The 18,355-nt window shown below is 49.0% G+C and overlaps 10 protein-coding genes across 10 annotated transcripts; 5 read left to right on the top strand and 5 right to left on the bottom strand.

The window, feature by feature from the left end:
* Positions 1-83: 83 nt before the first annotated feature.
* On the bottom strand, positions 84-1,442 carry N7481_003370 (pepsin-like aspartic protease; the record flags this gene model as incomplete). Its single annotated transcript, XM_057262589.1, has 1 exon — positions 84-1,442. One exon carries the CDS (start codon positions 1,440-1,442, stop codon positions 84-86), a length of 1,359 nt encoding a protein of 452 aa, XP_057124250.1.
* A 790-nt stretch (positions 1,443-2,232) lies between these two features.
* On the bottom strand, positions 2,233-3,456 carry N7481_003369 (mRNA guanylyltransferase; the record flags this gene model as incomplete). Its single annotated transcript, XM_057262588.1, has 1 exon — positions 2,233-3,456. One exon carries the CDS (start codon positions 3,454-3,456, stop codon positions 2,233-2,235), a length of 1,224 nt encoding a protein of 407 aa, XP_057124249.1.
* A 455-nt stretch (positions 3,457-3,911) lies between these two features.
* N7481_003368 (putative mRNA decapping hydrolase) lies at positions 3,912-5,032 on the top strand (the record flags this gene model as incomplete). The annotated part of the gene is made up of 2 exons (XM_057262587.1): positions 3,912-4,719; positions 4,785-5,032. 2 exons carry the CDS (start codon positions 3,912-3,914, stop codon positions 5,030-5,032), a joined length of 1,056 nt encoding a protein of 351 aa, XP_057124248.1.
* Positions 5,033-5,327: 295 nt separating this feature from the next.
* N7481_003367 (ubiquitin carboxyl-terminal hydrolase) lies at positions 5,328-6,136 on the top strand (the record flags this gene model as incomplete). Its single annotated transcript, XM_057262586.1, has 3 exons — positions 5,328-5,379; positions 5,435-5,931; positions 5,963-6,136. 3 exons carry the CDS (start codon positions 5,328-5,330, stop codon positions 6,134-6,136), a joined length of 723 nt encoding a protein of 240 aa, XP_057124247.1.
* Positions 6,137-6,903: 767 nt separating this feature from the next.
* N7481_003366 (uncharacterized protein) lies at positions 6,904-7,278 on the top strand (the record flags this gene model as incomplete). Its single annotated transcript, XM_057262585.1, has 2 exons — positions 6,904-7,228; positions 7,265-7,278. Coding segments are annotated over 2 exons (339 nt in total), but the record flags the coding sequence as incomplete, so codon positions are not given.
* Positions 7,279-8,470: 1,192 nt separating this feature from the next.
* Positions 8,471-9,433, top strand: N7481_003365 (uncharacterized protein; the record flags this gene model as incomplete). Its single annotated transcript, XM_057262584.1, has 2 exons — positions 8,471-8,757; positions 8,833-9,433. The coding sequence occupies 2 exons, from the start codon at positions 8,471-8,473 to the stop codon at positions 9,431-9,433; spliced, it is 888 nt and encodes a 295-aa protein (XP_057124245.1).
* A 575-nt stretch (positions 9,434-10,008) lies between these two features.
* On the top strand, positions 10,009-11,890 carry N7481_003364 (uncharacterized protein; the record flags this gene model as incomplete). The annotated part of the gene is made up of 4 exons (XM_057262583.1): positions 10,009-10,450; positions 10,510-10,725; positions 11,218-11,592; positions 11,688-11,890. 4 exons carry the CDS (start codon positions 10,009-10,011, stop codon positions 11,888-11,890), a joined length of 1,236 nt encoding a protein of 411 aa, XP_057124244.1.
* A 253-nt stretch (positions 11,891-12,143) lies between these two features.
* Positions 12,144-14,078, bottom strand: N7481_003363 (uncharacterized protein; the record flags this gene model as incomplete). Its single annotated transcript, XM_057262582.1, has 5 exons — positions 12,144-12,530; positions 12,604-12,936; positions 12,997-13,153; positions 13,215-13,724; positions 13,825-14,078. The coding sequence occupies 5 exons, from the start codon at positions 14,076-14,078 to the stop codon at positions 12,144-12,146; spliced, it is 1,641 nt and encodes a 546-aa protein (XP_057124243.1).
* A 627-nt stretch (positions 14,079-14,705) lies between these two features.
* N7481_003362 (MT-A70 family) lies at positions 14,706-16,307 on the bottom strand (the record flags this gene model as incomplete). The annotated part of the gene is made up of 1 exon (XM_057262581.1): positions 14,706-16,307. The coding sequence occupies one exon, from the start codon at positions 16,305-16,307 to the stop codon at positions 14,706-14,708; it is 1,602 nt and encodes a 533-aa protein (XP_057124242.1).
* A 456-nt stretch (positions 16,308-16,763) lies between these two features.
* On the bottom strand, positions 16,764-17,916 carry N7481_003361 (uncharacterized protein; the record flags this gene model as incomplete). The annotated part of the gene is made up of 3 exons (XM_057262580.1): positions 16,764-17,143; positions 17,255-17,520; positions 17,762-17,916. The coding sequence occupies 3 exons, from the start codon at positions 17,914-17,916 to the stop codon at positions 16,764-16,766; spliced, it is 801 nt and encodes a 266-aa protein (XP_057124241.1).
* Positions 17,917-18,355: the final 439 nt, after the last annotated feature.

The following is an 18,355-nucleotide window of genomic DNA, read 5'->3' as shown; positions in this document are numbered from 1 at the left end:
ATTAAAAACAAAATGACTGTCTAAAATTTAGTCTATCCCGCCAATTACCCGCAAACAATCTCGCAAACATAAATCACGAACGATTAAAAGATAACAAATAGAGCTGCAACCGAAGCCATTGCAATTTGCACCCAAGAAACCCCGTTGACAGATTTCAAGCCCAGAGAAAAGGAAGGCGTTTCGGTTCCAGCCGGAGCACTCCCCGAGGTGGTAGAGTTAGAATCTAACAATTTCGCAAACCTCATTTCATTCTTTCCGAAGTCATGCACAGCAACGACGTTCTTGAGGAAGGGCACCCCAATGATATTCAGTGTTATCCCCTCCGCAAGCGAAACGCTCTCTGACGAGGCGATACTAGTGATGCAAAAGCCCTCGCCGGTCTGATAGATTAGATCTTCGCCACTGTGGAAGAATGTCTGATTGCCCAGTGTCAGTCCAAACTCCGGAGCCTTCGCAGAGCAATCGACGACATAAGCCCCAAAATCCGAGTTGTACTTCGCGGGCGGATCAAACAGGGCGTTGATGGGTTCCACTACTGCGGACGGTAGAAACTGAATGTCGTTGCCGGAGTCGATGAATACTTGGAAAGAAGTCGAGTTTGTGGTCAGGTCTGCGGTGGAAGAACCGTATTTCACTTCACTGATTGTAGTTGCCCAGTAGGATTTAGCGCTTTTCCCAGAGGTGAAGCTCTTGGGAATGTCCTTCAGGATTTCCACAGGAACGGTAGTAAATTCGGGGCTGTGCTTGACAGGTGGGAGGCCACCGATGGTCAGGTATCCGCCGAAGGCAGTAGATGCGTTTTGGGGAGTATGTGCCAGTGCAAGGCTGAAATAGGGATTGATGAGGCCCTTTTCATGCATTGTGTACAAAAGTGGACTATATGGAAGCCTGTCGAACCAGTAGGTCTCATTGGAAGAGTGGTTTGCCGGGTGTGCCGAAGTAAGTGAGGGATATGCCAGACCAAGAAGACCACTGTTCACCCCGTCGCCCATCGGGTTGGAAACGTTGGCAATGCCAATTTTCTGGCCTTTGACGGTGATGCCGCTGAGAGTGATGTCCTCGTATGCCATTTCTCCACTCGCAAGTCCAGCTCCGTACTGGATGCCGAACATTTGACCAGGGATGTGGCGATGAGTTCGAGAATTATGGTAGGTTTTGTTTTTATAAAGACAATCTGCCTCGGGGATGACCAGGTTACTCGTTGCATTGATGCAATTAAAACCATCTCGCATAGCATAAGTGTCGCTGCTACCAGTATCGACCAGCATCTGGAATGTCTGATTTCCAATCACCATAGATGTGTCGAATACTGTACCGAATTGAGTGGCGATCAAGGATGATGTTGAGCCAGACGAGCCTTGATCAGAGCTGGGAACGCTGGTGGCATTGACAGAAGCCAGCAGACCAGCAGTGCTGACGAGGAGATAGTGATGAAATCCCATTGTGATTGAAGACGGTGATTTGGTTGCGAGGATAGGTACCATGAACTGTGCATAGATCAAGTCTTTATATTATTCCAACTAGACCCGTTCGTTTCTAAATTCATCTCATCAGACTTACTACAAGCCTCCAACTTCCGCCCGTACACCCGCTGCATACTCGTACAGTTTAGCGCTATCTAGCGGAATCCTTCTGTTACTGAGTACTGTAAATTGGTGTTGCCTACGTAAGCCTACATTATAGGGGCGGAAAGGCGCAGCCTCGTAGGCTCGTACATTTTAGCGTGCTTTTTAGCGTACCTGTGGCATTGAACCATTGGCTTCATTTATGTCTGTCGTGGGGCTTATACATGAAAGAGAGCACTTTTCTACTTTATGGAAAGGGTGTGTTTATTTACGATTTTGGCTAGAGGTAGTGGTGGAGCAGGCGCAGCCACCAACTATTAACGCCGCAGAACCCGTGGAGAGCGCCGTGAGAACTGGTCTAAAAGCCGAGCCCTGGAAGTTAACCTGTTTCACTCTTTGTCTAGGAGGTAAAATAGTACATGTATATTTCATCTTTCGGAACTAGTCGGGACGTAAAAATCAGAAACAAATCCTGAACACCATGTTGCACCGAAAGGCTGCTTCCACATTCAATCCGATCCATTCCACCATGCACAAGTATTGTAGGCAACAAGGAAACCTGCGAATTGGATCGCAGGATGACGCAAAAAAAAAAAACTTAACACCGGACACCTTGCATATGTGATAAAAGAAGAAGCAATGAAGCAGAGAGCAGTGATTTGGCGGGTCACTCCTCGAATTTCCGCTTCACGCCGTTGCCATTTACGGTGGGGGGCGCGCCACGGCCCTGAGCCGAAGAACCACCCGCCTGGCGCTTCTTCCATGCAGTCTTGATATTCGGAGCGATGCGAATAAGATCATCCTCCGTAATGCGGTCCTCGATACTTTCAAGGACCTTCTCCACAGTCGAGACGTGATTGGCATCCATTTTATCGTCGCGAAGACGATGGAAGCGCCAATGAGAGTCGGAATCCTTGAAACACTCCACAATTGAGTCATCCAGTGGGATACCCATGGCTTTGAGGTCTTCCCATTCTGTTGGGGTGACGAACAATTCGCCGAAGTGTCGATACTCGCCGGCGTTCAACATGACGAAGAGATGGCAGATGGGAATAGCGTCGTAATCAGGGTAGGGTTCGAAGACACCGTCCGCTTCATCGTCTGTGTCTGGCTCAAGGACGGGGAATTCGAGACGCATGCGAAAATCGACAGTGTTCTCAGACGGCGGCTTCCACTTAAGAATGTGCTCGTCTGTCCCAATACGATAAGGGGTGCTGCGGCAGGTGAAGATGAGACCATCATTCCCGTGAATACGCCTTACTTTAGGCAGAATATCCCGAAACATCATCTCAATACCGTAACTGAACTGGGTTTCTTTATCCTCCACGGCGAACGGGCGATGCTGCTTTTCTTCGGGGAATGTTTCGAACATCTTGTTGTACGGCTTGAGAACCCTTTCCTTGAAATATGCGAGTCGCTTATCCAAGGTGCGATGCATGAGACTTTGTCCATCCAGTACCAGGCAGTCGAAGACCAGAAACTTGAGTTGTTGGGTTCCATCCTCGTAGGTATCCTTGACCAGCTCACCGTCTACCAAGGTGTCGACATGGAAAGACTGGAACGTATCATCCCCCGGCATGGGGAAGTGTAGGCCATCGACGAAGCGATACTCGTTCTTGCGATCAATCAAATAGTGAATCTCGGGCTTGGCCTCGGGGTCTCCGCGCGCAAAGTACATCAAGCATCGGATACCGTCCGTCTTCTCGCAGACATAGTAGTCTTCTTTTTGAAGCTCGTCTAAGTGTTTGGCTGAGAAGCTGACAGGCTGCGCACCGGGAAAATTAAGATTATTGCGTCCGAGAAGTTGGGCGACTTCGCGACGAAAGGAGTCTGCTAGCTCCGGTTCGGCTTTCATGCCAATTTCGTCGAGGTTGGGGACAGAATGACTCATTTTTACGGCAGAGAGGGTGAGGGATGCTGGGGTTTCGTAAAGAAGACTGTTTTTCGAATGGCAAATCGCGTAGGAGGGTTCGAGGACTGGCTGAAGGCGCTGAAAGAATTCGGTTTCGGGTTGGCGGGGAGATCTGAAGAGCTTCAGGGAGAAGGTGGGGGCGGGGGATGAAGGTCTCCACGAGAGGGCTCGTATGGTTGAGGGTTGTGGCGCGAGTGAATGTGAAAGTCAGCTCGAGCTGAGCATCAATATATCACAATCATGGTGGAACGGGTCGAAGGGTCGAAGGATCGCGTAGACAAAGACGGCCGAACTGCCCGAGCTCGACCTCCATTGCTTACGTAACTCGCCAGTTGGCGCGGTAAGCCGAACTAGCGATTTTCAACTCTCCGCGTCTTTCTTCTTCACAAGCCCTGTCAATTCCCCACATCTTCGCGATAATCGACTGGCCTCAGATGGCTGAAGCTCGCAATGGCTCCAAGGCTGCCGCTGAAGGCCTCATCGCCAAATTTCAAGTTGGAAAACTGCTCAAACAAGGTACCCCACGCATTGCCTACTCCCCCCCCGCGTTTAGACAATCAGCTAAAGCCCAAAGTACAGACCAACAAGGCCGACGCATTACTGTGTTAGGATCAATCGACGGTGAGCAGGGAATCCTCATAGCCGAACGTGCCGCCTTCGCCACAGAATCTCTCGAAGTCCTCCATGCATTCCACGCCGCCATTACTCGAGTCAAAAACCTAGGTGACAATGACATCTACCGATGGTACCTCGCCTCCTCCAATGGCAAGAGCCAGACATCAGAAGAGACACAGCAAGATTTGAAGGTCAACCTGATCTGGCCGTGCACGGCACAGCACATCAAAAAATACTCGGACCAACAAGTCCGCATGGTTACCGAGACGCCAGATATCTACAAGCAGCACGTCCGACCCTTTATGCAGGCCAAGCGTGAGGAGGGGCGACTGAACTGGGTGTTCAATATCTTGGAAGGTCGAACTGAGCAGGAAGATGTTATTATGCGAGACCCCGGACACGGGTCGGAGGATTCATTCCTCATGCTGCCAGATCTCAATTGGGATCGGAAGACCCTGAGCTCGCTTCATCTCCTCGCGTTGGTAGACCGACGGGATATTTGGAGCTTGCGTGATCTTAAAAAGAGCCATATTCCTTGGCTGCGGTATCTGCGACAGCGAGTTCTAGAGGCTACGGTATCGATCTACCCGGGTTTGGAGCAGGATCAACTTAAGCTCTACGTGCATTGTAAGTGGACTTTTTATCTTCCCTTTCTTCTCTCTAAAGGGCCAAAAGCTGATTATCTGTGTCAGATCAACCCACTTATTACCACTTCCACATCCATGTTGTCAATGTCATGCTCGAAGCCGGCGCCACACAGTCCACTGGGAAGGCCTTTGGGTTGGAGAATCTCATCTCCCAGCTCGAAACAATGTCCGGGGATGAGAATACGAGCATGGCAGATGTCGACTTGACCTATTATCTAGGTGAGGCGAGTGAGCTATGGACAGACATTTTTGCCCCGTTAAAGCAGGGCGCGCAGCCATCTAAGGCGCAATAAAGGCCACGACCAAAATAATACATTGACGATACTACGATGAAAATTTCTCTGTATACATGAATGAGATGTTCCAATCAGTGACAACCTTCTAGATATTTATGTTGATGTAGTGTATCCATGTATTCAACCCGGCCAGGGGGGGCTTTGTTGCTCGTGTGGAGAAGCGCGATAAGATTACAACCCCGCAGCCACCAAAACTCCCCGCCAGCTCCAACTTGACCTCTTCAACTCTTTCATTCTTCCCCGTCACCATCCACTCACCACATCTACATATCTCCAAATAAAACCATCCAAAATGACCGACAACCCAGATGTCCCAACCACCCAAAAGGCCTTCGTGCCCCTCGGTACCACCCTCTCACAACCGAACCCCTCACAACACCGAAACTGACCCCATCCCAGAAAACAACCCAGAAGTGATGTCCCATCTAGTCCACCAACTCGGCCTCCCCCAAACAATCGGATTCACAGACGTCTTCTCCATCGACGAACCAGACCTCCTAGCCTTCGTGCCCCGCCCCTCCCACGCCCTCCTCCTCGTCTTCCCCGTCTCAGCCACCTACGAGCGATCCCGCACAGCAGAAGACAGCTCCCTCCCCGAATACACGGGTTCCGGCCCCGCAGAACCAGTAACATGGTTCAAGCAAACTATCCGCAACGCCTGTGGCCTGATAGGCCTCTTACACGCCGTTTCCAACGGCGAGAGCAAAAAGCACATCACCCCCGGTTCGGACCTAGATCAGCTCCTCCGTGACGCGCAGAATCTGGCACCGGCCAAGCGTGCGGATCTTCTTTACGACAGCAAGGCGCTGGAAAGTGCCCATGCGGATGCGGCTAAGCTGGGGGATACTGCGGCGCCGGAGGCGGAGGATAGTGTTGATTTGCATTTTGTTGCGTTTGTGAGGGGGGGATGATGGAACTTTGTGGGAGTTGGATGGGAGGCGGAGGGGCCCACTTGCGAGGGGGAAGCTGACGGAGGATGAGGATGCGTTGAGTGAGGCTGCGCTGGCTTTGGGAGTGCGTCGATTTTTGAAGACTGAGGCTGATGGGGGCAATCCTGATTTGCGGTTTAGTCTTGTTAGTCTGGGCCCGTTGTTTGATTAGATGGTGGCAGCCTGGTCAAAACTAGTACACAAGTCGACACTGCAGCTAAGACCATATTGGAATATTATCAAGGTCTTTTCCCTGGCCAGAATCACAATCATTGGTGGTACGGATCATAATACTTCAAGTTCCCGTCCTATTGCCAGTGGCTTATTGCCCGGAAATTTCGCCGAAGCTATAAGGTTCTTCCAAGGTTTGAGGTAGTATATCGCCGGCTACTCTTGCATAGTACTACCGATATCATTCATACATCACGTACTAGTTCAAGTTCGAGAAACAATTCTTGTACTACTGGCCGTCTTGATCTATTCAAGTTCAAGTTTAAACTCGATTTTAATAGTACGAGCCCTGGGGTGCGAAGTGCAAGATATAAATATAGGAAATTTGAGCGTCAACTTAGCAATTTGCTCGGGTAGTAAATCATTGTACGATACCGAAAATTTTCATTATTTCCAGGGATCTTCGTCTATTTTTTGATAGCCTGTCACTAATTCAATCTAATACGTCAGGTTGCTTTTTCCCAACGAGTTCTCCAATACGCGTCGCTCCAAGTCCCGCTAGCGTGTCGCGAAAGCAAAGTCCCGAAACAAACCTTGGAACAAGATGATAGAGCACAACCCCCTCCAAAAAAGCCAGAAAAACTCCAGGCCTCGATCCAAGTTGTCAAACACTATCCTGCTTCAATTGTTCCTCCCAGCAGCCTGGCTGATAGTACTTTTTCAAGTTGTTCTTTTCCCCTCCCATCCGTAATGACAGACTCCGTCTAGGATGCGTTTCAACTCAACGCTGTAATTGACCGATTATCGCCAGAGAAATTGGTCTCCATCACCAAATCTATTTGTGAAAAATGTCCAGCTGCCAGAGAGCTCTTTAGTGATTCCCTCTTCGTGAGCGAGTCCGAGGTTCCCAACTCAGGGGCAGCCCGCGCTGGAGCTTCTAGTACAGGCAACAATGAGAGCGAAAGAGAGATTACATCTTCCGCAAAGTCTGTCAATCTCAAAAGGAAACAAGCAAATTATGATCTCTGCGTAAACTGCGAGAAGAAATTTGATGTTACCGAAAATTCTCCGAATAGCTGTTCCTATCACCCAGGTATGTACAAAAACTTCTAACCTTAGCTATTTCCAGCCAACATGTGGTAGTATATATTGGGGCTACTAACTAAATTGAATTTTCACAAGAATCTCACGAGGATGAGGAACTTGATTTATTCGCCGAAGGCTCCGGCGGAGACACTGGGGAAGAGGAAAAAATGAAAGCTTACCCGGAAGCATTTATCCACCCATGCTGCAATCGCCATGGTAATGAAGAGCCCCGTACGACGGACCGGCACCAGGGGTCTAATTTTGAAGCTTTCATGAGGCGTATAGCGAATGGTAGAGTTATCTACTGGCGAATTGAGACCCTAAGGGTACGCTTAGCACAGGCAGCCCTGGAGTCTATATCTCAAGATTTCTGTTTGACAAGGGGTCGAACTACCTTTTTCCACTGTCGAATCGAGTACCTGTGATTCTTGAGCAGGGGGGTTGCTACCAGGCGAGTCACTGAACTTGGGTCGCTGAACGGGGTTTACTGCCATTGGATTAGGGTTATATTATATTGGTGTACGTACTAGTTAGTATATGCTAGTAGCAACTTGAACGTCAAGTTGGAAGGGTTATTGGCCTCAAGCATCTACGCATTTGATATCTCGATTGGGCCATTCTGGAATAGGGTTAGAGGTTCAAGTTGAAGTCCGGATATGCTTAAACAAATGATATTGACTGTGATAGTACTAGTACCTGCCAGTCTTAGTGAGTAAGGAGACTTGAATGACGCATGTGGCAGAGCCTCATAGAAACCAAACTCGCACTTATTTCCAGGAAAAGAGGCGCAGGTACGGAAGATCTCTGCCTTTACAAGCCATTGATGAAACGTGGGGGCGATAATGACTGTGCTAGTGCTCTAGGGCTCCTTCAAGCAGAATACAAACCTGTAGATCTCCCTTTCGTGCCTCCACTTTTATTTTAGCCGTAATTACGAAACAGAGATATTGTTGTAATTTATGAAGGGATCAATCAAATTTTGGAGGGAAAATACTAGGCCATACAATACACTAAGACCTAATTAAGGAGGTTAGGCGGGATCATCATGAGGAGCGATAAGTGTCTGCTGCTGCCAGGAATGGCCCCAGGACGGCCCCAGGACGGCCCCAGGACGGGGCCATTTCTCTCAACCAGAGACTCAATCTCGATCCACTCAGACTGTTCACTTTTCACATCCCTTATTCTTCCTTCAATCCCGCGGAGTGCGTTTGTTGTTGCGATCGCAAGCGACGCCAAGACCGCTTCCACCATGAGCACAACGATAGTGTCCACAAGTGTAACCGAGACAGGGCATATTCCCTTGACAACGACCTTTACGCCTCCGGATTCATGCGTCAGTGATTTGTGGCTCGGCAGTACCAGCGGAAAGACATGGATGAACCTGGGACCCATAAGCCACGCTGAATGCCTTCCATCCGGCTGGGCAAAAACGAGTTATTATTCCCCTGGGATATGCCCCTCGGGCTATGGGATTGCTGCCAGTGGCACAGTGATTGATGGAACAATTACCGAAACCGCGGCAACATGCTGTCCAACGTAGGTCTAAGTCCTCTTCGCGGGCCAAAGACCCCCTCCATGCCACATTGAAACTTACGCACCCGGAATTTCCAGACTCGACGGCCACACATATGTGACCCGACCGGCAAAGTCATCAACCGTCTCTGAGTCGATAGACTGCCTATGGAGCCCAGGTCCCGATGTCACCACCGAATTCACATACACCTGGACCGAAGGCGACGCTACATCGAGCTCAAGTACTGCTTTGAGCCTCGATGAACACGTCAACGCATATGGCGTCTATATCAGATGGCAGTCGACCGATTCCAGCACTCCTGCATCGAATACCGCCACTACCACCACCGGCGCCACAGCCGCCGCCACAACCAGCGCGGCTGCTATATCCCCGACCACCCCAGACCCGCCGGGCTCGTCAGGCTCGTCGGGCTCATCAGGATCATCGGGCTCGTCGGGACTCTCAACGGGTGCCAAAGCAGGTGTTGGCGTCGGAGTCGCAGCGGGAGCAATTCTTTTGATAGCACTCCTAGCGCTCTTCTTGATACGACGCCGACGGGCGAAGAACCAGGTTCCCCCGCCAATCGAGATGCCGACAGGATATTCACAGACTGCTCCACAACGGTTCGTGGAGCTGCCTGCAGACACAGAGATGCCGGAGTTGGACTCGGACAACTTGAGGAAATATGAGAACCGCTAATACTTCAAATCTTGAGGATAAAACTTTTAGATACCATACCCATACCTTAGCGTGTATGCTTTTTTCGTTCTTAACGACTCGGGCCTATCAACTTGAAAACCCATTGAAGTCTATGAAACTATTAATACCACCTGCGGGCAATATATATATATACATTTGAACATATATCTCTCCAACTTGAACTTGAGCCCTGGCGGACTCGGATAGGTCTGGCTGGAAACGAGCATTATCAATCACATTTAAATCCATTGGACGCTCGGCATTCAGTTATTTAGAGCAATTTAGTGTTTCTAGTGCCAACTCTATAGCTGTATTATCTTCATATAATTAATATATTTCCACTACTACTGTGGAGAAGCTCCACATGTCTCAAGACACTGCGTAGAAATTAGGCCAACCAAATTGGCAAACGCGTCACGTCACATCGCGGGAAGAAAGACGACCTCGATACGTCTCAAACCCTCACCTCCATCAATTTCGACCTCTTATCCGAGCGAATTGCCAGCTTGAACTTGAACTGGCCACCCTCAATCCTTCTGCTCGCGAAATTCTGCGTCTCTGCAACCACGCCCAAAATGGCAGACCCGGTCATCGATGACTCGGAGCGTCTACAAGATGCAATCACCCGGCTATCAGCTGAAAGGCTGGCACAGCTGTGCAAAAACCTTTGCGACACAAATCCATCTGCGAGAACATTTTTTAGATCCCGTCTTTTCGTGGAAGAAGATAAAGTTCCTGGTCCACAACTTCCTGAGCCAGAGTATCGCCGCCCATTTGGTCACTTAGCCGGTCCCGTACCCGGTTCCCGCGAAGCTCACAGAGACGAGGATGAGAACGATGAATATGAAGATGAAGATAACGAGGATGACGAGGGCGATGGGGACTCGGTCGCAAGTGAACCTGCCTTCAAGCCTGGGAGTCTGAAAAGAACCAGACCGCGCTTTGCCGTCTGCGTCAATTGCGAAAAAGAATTCGACGTTGCTGAAAACACGTCGGAAAGCTGTACATACCATCCTGGTATGCCCCATGACGATTAATCTGTATGGCTTGAGCCACGACACTAATATTTATTACAGGCAATTCTAAACCGGATGAGGATTTCTTTGCTGATCACGACGAAGACTGTCACGGAATAATCGATACGGACGAAATGCGGGAGGAGTATCCAGATGGCTATATTTACGAATGCTGCAAACGCAATGGCGAGGAAGAGCCCTGTATCAAGGACTGGCACGAACCAACAGACCCCGAAGCCGCAAAACGGCGACTGATTCAGTATGGGGGGGATTCCGGTGCGTCACGAATTGTGGCCTCGCGGCAAGCCTTACTATTCTGACACTGAAAGCGTGTTTAATCCTGGCTCAAATCTCAGCGGGGGCCAAGGATAATTTATAAACCGACTGCTTAATCCGTGCAATTTAATTGAATGTGTGTGCTTGTTGTTACTGTGGGGAAGCTCTAACTGTAACTGCTCTGAGGTCATACTGTTAAGCCTCGCTAGCAGTCACATACTGACCCAATTGACGGCCCGCCAACGAAAACCTCGATATAACGAATTATATCGTTATATCGAGGTTTTACAGTACTCGTATATCTGTATGTAAAGTACTGTCAACGCGTCGCGTCGCGTCGCGAGTCGCGAGAAAAAAAGTTGATAGATCTCAAAATCCATAATTTCCATATTTCATCCAAATCATCAAATCAAGTCAATTACTGTTATAACCTCCTTGCAAAATCTATTTGTACTTCTTCAAAAATTTCAATCTTCGCATAAGTAATGGCAGACCCCACCGGCGTCGACGAGGACGCGATCCGACTTAGCAACGCAATCGGCCGCTTATCATGGCCAAAACTAGTACAATTGACTAGAATTCTGTGCCAGAAAAACGATGCCGCCAGAGAGTTTTACAGGGGAAACCTTCTCGTGAATGAGGAGGACGTTCCTCGGCCAAGCACACCTCGCTCGCCCGACCGCTCGCCCAGCCCTAGCGAAACCAGCGACGATGGCGACGAGGAAAAACCCCCTAAGTCTCACCCTGTTCCAAACCTACAAAAGACAGGGGCTAAAAGGTCTCGACCGCGCTATGCTGTTTGCATAAATTGCGAGGGGGAGTTTGATGTCGTGGCGAACACTAGGAAGAGTTGTCAATATCATTGGAGTACGTACTCAAGAATAACAGCAATCACCTAGCTTTGCTTTGCCTATTTAATTCGGATCTATGCTTTGGATTATCATGATTAACCTGATATTTAGGCGAAGCCGAAGTGGATGAGGATTCGTTTGCTGATCACGATGAATTCACTCACGGACCTATGGACACCGAGGACAATCGAGCCGCGTATCCCAAAAATTTCATCTACGACTGCTGTGACCGCACGAGCGATGACAAGGGCTGCACTACGGATTGGCACAGGGAGACAGAAGAACTAACGAAGAGACAGAAGAAGGGACCTTAGGGACTCAGTACTGTTTCTTCTGGCCATAGATACCCCCAAATACACTGATTGTTTAAATTGGACCGAAATTCGTCGTGATTTGGAAACATGACATAGATTGTGAAATAGATGGGTATCACAATATTTTTATTGCTTCGTTCGTTCATTAAAAAGAAGAAGAAAACCAAGAAAAAAAACCGAAACGAAGAATCCGCTGCACTGAATTCAAAGGCTTTTGTTTGCATTCTATTATGTAGGTTATTCGTTGGAAAATTCACTCCTTGCCAACCTCCCTCGGCGAATCCGGAGATATCACAGGATCCTCAACAACTGAGGGATTAATACTAGTACTTTTTTCACTGTAATCCACCCCATCTCTTGTTCCTTGTTGATCCTGCTCCTCAGGAATATCTCCGCCTTGAGTACCGATAGTCAGAAAGGGGACCATGAAAAGCGAGATACCCGCGCCAGCTGCAGCAAACCAGTACGTCGCTAGATAGGGGCGAATAGCCGGGGTAGATGCGGTCATTTGATGGGCGACGGCACTATTCACCGAAGTCGCTAGGCCAAGGCCTAGGTTATTGCACAATTTGCTGACGGTGTTGAAGATACCGCCGGCAATGGATTGTTGTGATGGTGGTAGCGAAGACATGACGTACATCTATTGAGGTTAGCATTCAGAGCAAGAAATACAATTGCGGAAGCGGATCCAATTCGCCCTGGGGGGCACTCACGTTAGTGACGTTGAACTGGATATCAGCGCCCACCACCACAAGTATCAGTGCCGGGAAGATATATGCCCAGTAGATAGCGTCTTCCTTCATGAAGCTCAAAATCAGGAAGGAAGCCGTGTACGCCAGTGCGCCGATGCCTGTCAAAAGCTTATTGCTGACCCGGTGCAGGATCAAGCCGCAGACCACATTGACCAGGACACCGCTGACTACCATAGGCAGCAGGCGCACCGTAATATCGAGTGCGGTGAGATGTTTGACTTCTTGCAGATAGAGTGATAGGAAGAAAGTGACCGCCGCGAAGCCCATGAAGCCGAGACAGAAAGTTGCCATAAGCTATAAGAAGGTAAATCAGTTGTGTCTAGGTTAGAAGAAGACTTAGGCCTCAAAACATACAATTGAGAAATTGCGATCTTTCCACACCCATAGCGGCATCAATGGGTTCTTTGCCACTGATTGCCAGTAAATAAACGCGACGAGAAGAACAATACCGACGATAAAAAGGGCAAGGACATAGCCCGTTCGCCAGCCATCGGGAGCATCACCGGCCAATCTGATATAAATTAGAAGGCAATCCAAAGTACCTGAAGTGAACAAGGGGTAGAGCAACTTACGAAAGCGAGCTGGAAAAGAAAGCAAATCCAACGATAATAAGCGCCGTACCCAGCAAATCAAACCGACGAAATTCCTTCATAGTTAGAGGCGTTCGAGCAAAGGCATCCGGCGGCACAGTCCAGATCGTCAACGCGGTAAAGATAGCATAAACGACGGCTAGAGCCCAAAACGACGCACGCCAATTATACTCATGCGACGCGACGCCAGAGATAATCATGCCGCCAACAAAACCGAGCGGGTTACCCGCGGAGAAGCAAGCAAAGGCGCGATTCTTTCGTTTGGAGGGTTTTTCATAGACTGCGCCTAAAGCCCCGACGGCGGGTGGGACAACGGCTGCGGCAAATAGGCCTAGGATTCCGGAGAAAACGTCCATGTAGATTGCGTTCGTAGCGAAGCCTGCGACTAGTAAGGCGAGGGTAAATCCCGCCATACCGATGATGAAGAGTGATTTGCGCCCAAACATGTCGGCTAGTTTACCGAAGGTGAGTAAGAAGGCCCCGCTGCTGAGACTAAATGGAGGTGATCTAGTTAGCATTGGAATGTTTTTATTTTTATTTTTTTTTCTAAAAAAAAGGCTTGAACAATGGATATAGTTCGGAAAGTACTTACGATGCACCGGCATTGATCCAAGTAATCTCCGCCGAGTTCATGTTCAGATCTGCGCCGATTGATGCTGTCACACCGACAATACATCCCTGGAAAAAGGATTGCTGGCCAATAGCCATTGTCGCCGTTAAAACGAACAGGCATTCTTGTAGGGTCGAGCTGAAGCATGCCGGGCGCATAGTGGCGGGTTTCTCTGCGAGAGCCACTCTCGGGCCTTTCTCCTGGTCGGATTGATCGATTGGCGCGGCCGACGCCATGATGAAGGAGGGGAGGGGGGTGAATGAGGAAGCGACTCAAACTGAGATCGTGACTGGTCGCTGAAAAGCCAAAAAAAAGTAGAAGAGAAGAAAAAGGAAGAAAACAAACAGGGGAACAGCCACGCAAGCCCAAAAAAAAGGCCGACCACGGAAAAGCCGAGTTTATCAAGCTGAAAACAGCCGATCCGACTGGCTATGGGCCGAAATTTAGCCGCCCTACTAGATCTTTGCGAATAATTTCAGATCAGATCAGATGGGAATAGGATTGGATTGAATTAAAGATGGCAAATAAATTTTGAAACCACCTTTTATCTGTGTACTCCATAGAAGCGAAGGACTGTCACCGCAATTGCTGAACAAGCGGCCGTGACTCAGCCGCGGCCAGTTTCCGCGCTTATTGACGTGCTTCATTATTGGATCGGGCCCCATTCAAACCCGTTTAAGGGTCCAATGACAGTTATTCTGATAGATAAGATCTACCTTGGTCTGTGGGGAACTCCCCGACTGCACGAGCTCAACTCTAGGATTTCCCTGTTGGTACAATTATGATCGGGCAGGGATTGACCTCTCCCCCTTGCCTCAGTTGATTGACGTGGCACTGTCGTCCAAGCGAAATTATTCACCAATTTATTCATCAACCCAACATTTCCTGTCATTGAATTTAAGCACCTCATTCCCACAGGCCCACCAACCCGCCGTCAAATTACGCGCAAAAACCTCTAGCGCAGTGTACGGCTGGGCCCGGGCCTGATCCTGGTCCTGACCCTGAGAAGACGGAGAAGAGACCACACCCTGGAAGAAAATTCGTTCGAAAAGTTCTCGCAGATTCGGTTTGCGGGAGTGAATATCCGGCACGGCTGCAATTACCCGTCTCGTAATATTTTTGCCAGTCGGAGGCAGGGTCGGGAAATCGGGTTCCGAATTAGTTCCGAAAGGCCCTCCTCCGTCCGCCTGCGCCTGCATATTATTCAATGCAGAGGAGGATGAATGGAAGGAGGAGCAAGATTGGTTGGTCACATTATGATCTCTGCATCCAATGACAAGAATCTCATAGGGTTTTCGCCACAGTGCATTGACTGGGCAAATTGGTTCGCCGGTAGTAGTCACTTTAATCCATATCCATTCTTCACAGACGTGGAAGCCAGAGGTACAGAGGATGGTATAAGCTGCGCGTCGTGCCCTTTCGGCATTCGTGATCCATATTGCAGCGATAGAGTCTTGGTTTTGGAATTGTGTCGTGCTGGGTTCTTGTGAGATCGTCGGGGTCGATGTTGCTTTATATGCATGGGCGTGGAGTATATCCGCCAGGCGCTGCGTGAGAAGATCCATCTCCGCGTACGGGTGTGTTTGATAATGTCGACTTCGTCGAACAGATTTGTTTGGCCAGGGCGGGTCGAAAAGGAGTAGATTGAACTTTTGATCTTCCGGCATGCCGGGAATGATTCCCAGCGGTCGTTCATACTCTGTCAGTGTCGATAAGGGAAGATCGCAGAGGATGAATGTTGACCTTGGTGGGATGGTATATTCGGTCGGAATAGTCTCATCTCGTGGCGAGATTGATAGAGTCGCAGGCTCGCATGATGGATTCTTCACGATGGTGTCCAATTCTGAGATTGAGGAAAATAGATTGGGAGAAGTAGAAGATAGTATCAATGGAGCTTCCAGCCCTAGTCCGGGTCCATCTAACGATGAGGCATCGCAAGCCTTGCTCGGACGCGCGAGATCTTCTTGGTACACCGAGTCCGTCCGTGGCCTTTTCTTTGAAGTTGATGCCGAGGCAGAATCACGTATTTCAGAGTCCGTCTTTACACAGACATGAGAAATCTTCTCATCAATGTGTCGAGGAAGACACCAGAGGCTTCCAGAAGATTCAAACTGCTCCCTAATGAACCCCAAAGCATGCTGCACAAGAGGCGAAATAGCTGCATGGAAGACACGCTCGCTCTCTGGAATCCGAGCTAGAACCTTTGCTCGCGCAGAATCTGTTTTAGGCTCTGTTGTCGATGGATATGGAGCTTCGAGCGGCGTTGTTGAAAGAAGATATGTTTTTCTTGCATGCTTAACTTCTTCTCCTGCCGCAGGCCCTGTCGACCCGTTTGATGGTGCGTGGGGTGGTAGTTGATGGAAGCCCAGAGTTTGCGCCTGGGCGATTGAATGCGGGGTGTCGAGAACGAAGATTGTTTGGGAGTCATTTGAGAAGAGTATTGTAGACCCCTCTTGGATAGACATGATCATGCTATTGCTGCATTGTTAGTGACGAGCTCGGCTTTGAAGGGTTGAAGTTTATTGGGGCGGGAAGCTTGGAAGCGGGCGGAAATACCACAAGCAGTCCACGGAGTACATAATCACCAGCTTGAACCATCACCATTCATCATAGCATAAATCGGAGACTGGATGTGACAATAGACGAGGTGGATAATACAACCACACCCCTACTGAATATTTATACGTCTTTCTTGCCGCCGACACAATTTGGATTTGGCATGTTGTGCCATATTATTAAGGCACAAATGCCTATTTCGGACTAGTTGCAGTGGCTCTATCAAAGTCTCAATCCTTTGACATACCTAAATAAAACCAGTCTATTGCAAGGCTATGAATGTTTTGCGAAGTAATGAGTTTCTTTATGAACCACCCATTCATCGCTCCTAGGCGCTGCAACCAGATTATTCGTTGACGACGAATCTACCTCCAGCTCGTTCCTCTCTCCTGTGCGCGCTTTCCAATCCCAAGCGAAGACACGTGAGCGGAGCTTGTATGCTCTGTTCCTTTCAAGGAGCCGCTGACATGCCTAAGCCAGACTTCCTTGAGAGACGGGACGTTCGAGGCCATGATAGCAACGTTCAACTCGACGGTCGAGATGATGACCATTCCGCCGAGGATAAAAGTGAAGTCGGGGTCGACTGCGAATCGGTGAAGAATGATGACACGCAGGCAAGAGACCACTACCGCGATGCCACCGACGGTGATGGTGGCGATGATACCCAGTCGGCCATTACAGTTGCTTAGATCTTCCAGAGGGGCCGGATGGAGAGGGTGAGGACAATGAAGTCCATTAGGATGCACTAAGTCTCAACAGATTAGTCATGTTTCTTTTTCTTTTCCCACATTCGAATTTTCCTCAAATGGACTTACCAGTGCGACGGGAATGTAGTATGTTACTGATGCTGGCAGACACTTCGCATCTGGGTATGCCGCTGCGTTCCAGAAGGCGGCCAAGGGCATGCCTTGGAGACAATAAAGTAACCAAAGGGTGAGGGTGATTAGGATATTTAGTCCCATTGTCGCGTATACCCCAGAAACGAAGGATGTCATGTTTGTGAGCCGGAGATAGAAGAGCAAGAGTCCCGTTTTGATGGCGAATTGCATCCAGATGTATACGATTTCTTCGGCAAAGAGAAGCTGCACGTGGCGAGGCAGAGTCAGATTCAATCGAGATTTTCTGAAGAGGCATATCGCAACGGGATTGTTCGAACATACCTTGGCAAGAACCAATAGACTTGTGGGATCAGACATAGAGGAGAGGTGACTATTGAATTGGATTAGAGCCCATACCAGGTCAGAGAAACGACTGCACTGGAATCATACGTTCCACCCCCATAATGGAGGAACGCTGAAAACAATGCTTGTTGTGCGGTGTTGCAAGCCTATAACCCGATTAGATTAGATTTAGAATTCCTCACATCGCCAATTTCACGACAACCCATCCACCAGTCATCCTTCCAAAAGCCTGTATAATCCATTCTCGCGAAAAGATGCGGAAGCAGGTAGTCAAAGTTGACAGCGCCCAGAAAACGAAAGAAACAGTATATGCAGCCGGCTGCAGGGTCTCAAACATTTTAATGAGCGCAAAACCATCACGAGGCGAAAAGAACAAGCAATGTGATCAAGGTCAGAGTACGGCTAACCTATAGCTTCATCTAAAACAAAGACCGAATCAAGCACCCAGCCGAACGAAGAGACACTACGATAGTAGAAACCCCATTCTGCAGACTCCTTGAAATCCTTCAGAAACCCTCGCCAAAAGTTAACTCAGACACAACGCCCATTGAAAACCCATCAAATTCCGAATAAGAAAACATTCCCCGTTTTTCATTTACTTTTACTTTGGGAGGTTTAAGGGTGTTTTTACGGAGAGGATTAGGGGATAGATAGTAGTAGGCAGTAGCTCAACGCCAACGCCAACGCCAATGCCAATGTCAATGCTAATGCTAATGCTAGCGGTGTGGTGGTTGGCCGGGGTAAGTCCAGTGACCTGGAGGGCTATACTATTTATC

The sequence above is a fragment of the Penicillium waksmanii genome (assembly GCF_028829765.1).
Source record: "Penicillium waksmanii strain IBT 27052 chromosome Unknown utg000004l:1.0-5674109.0:1.0-5678898.0, whole genome shotgun sequence".
NCBI classification, from domain to species: Eukaryota; Fungi; Ascomycota; class Eurotiomycetes; order Eurotiales; family Aspergillaceae; genus Penicillium; species Penicillium waksmanii.
The sequence above is the reverse complement of the archived record's forward strand: the minus strand, read 5'-3'. Positions and strand labels throughout refer to the sequence as shown.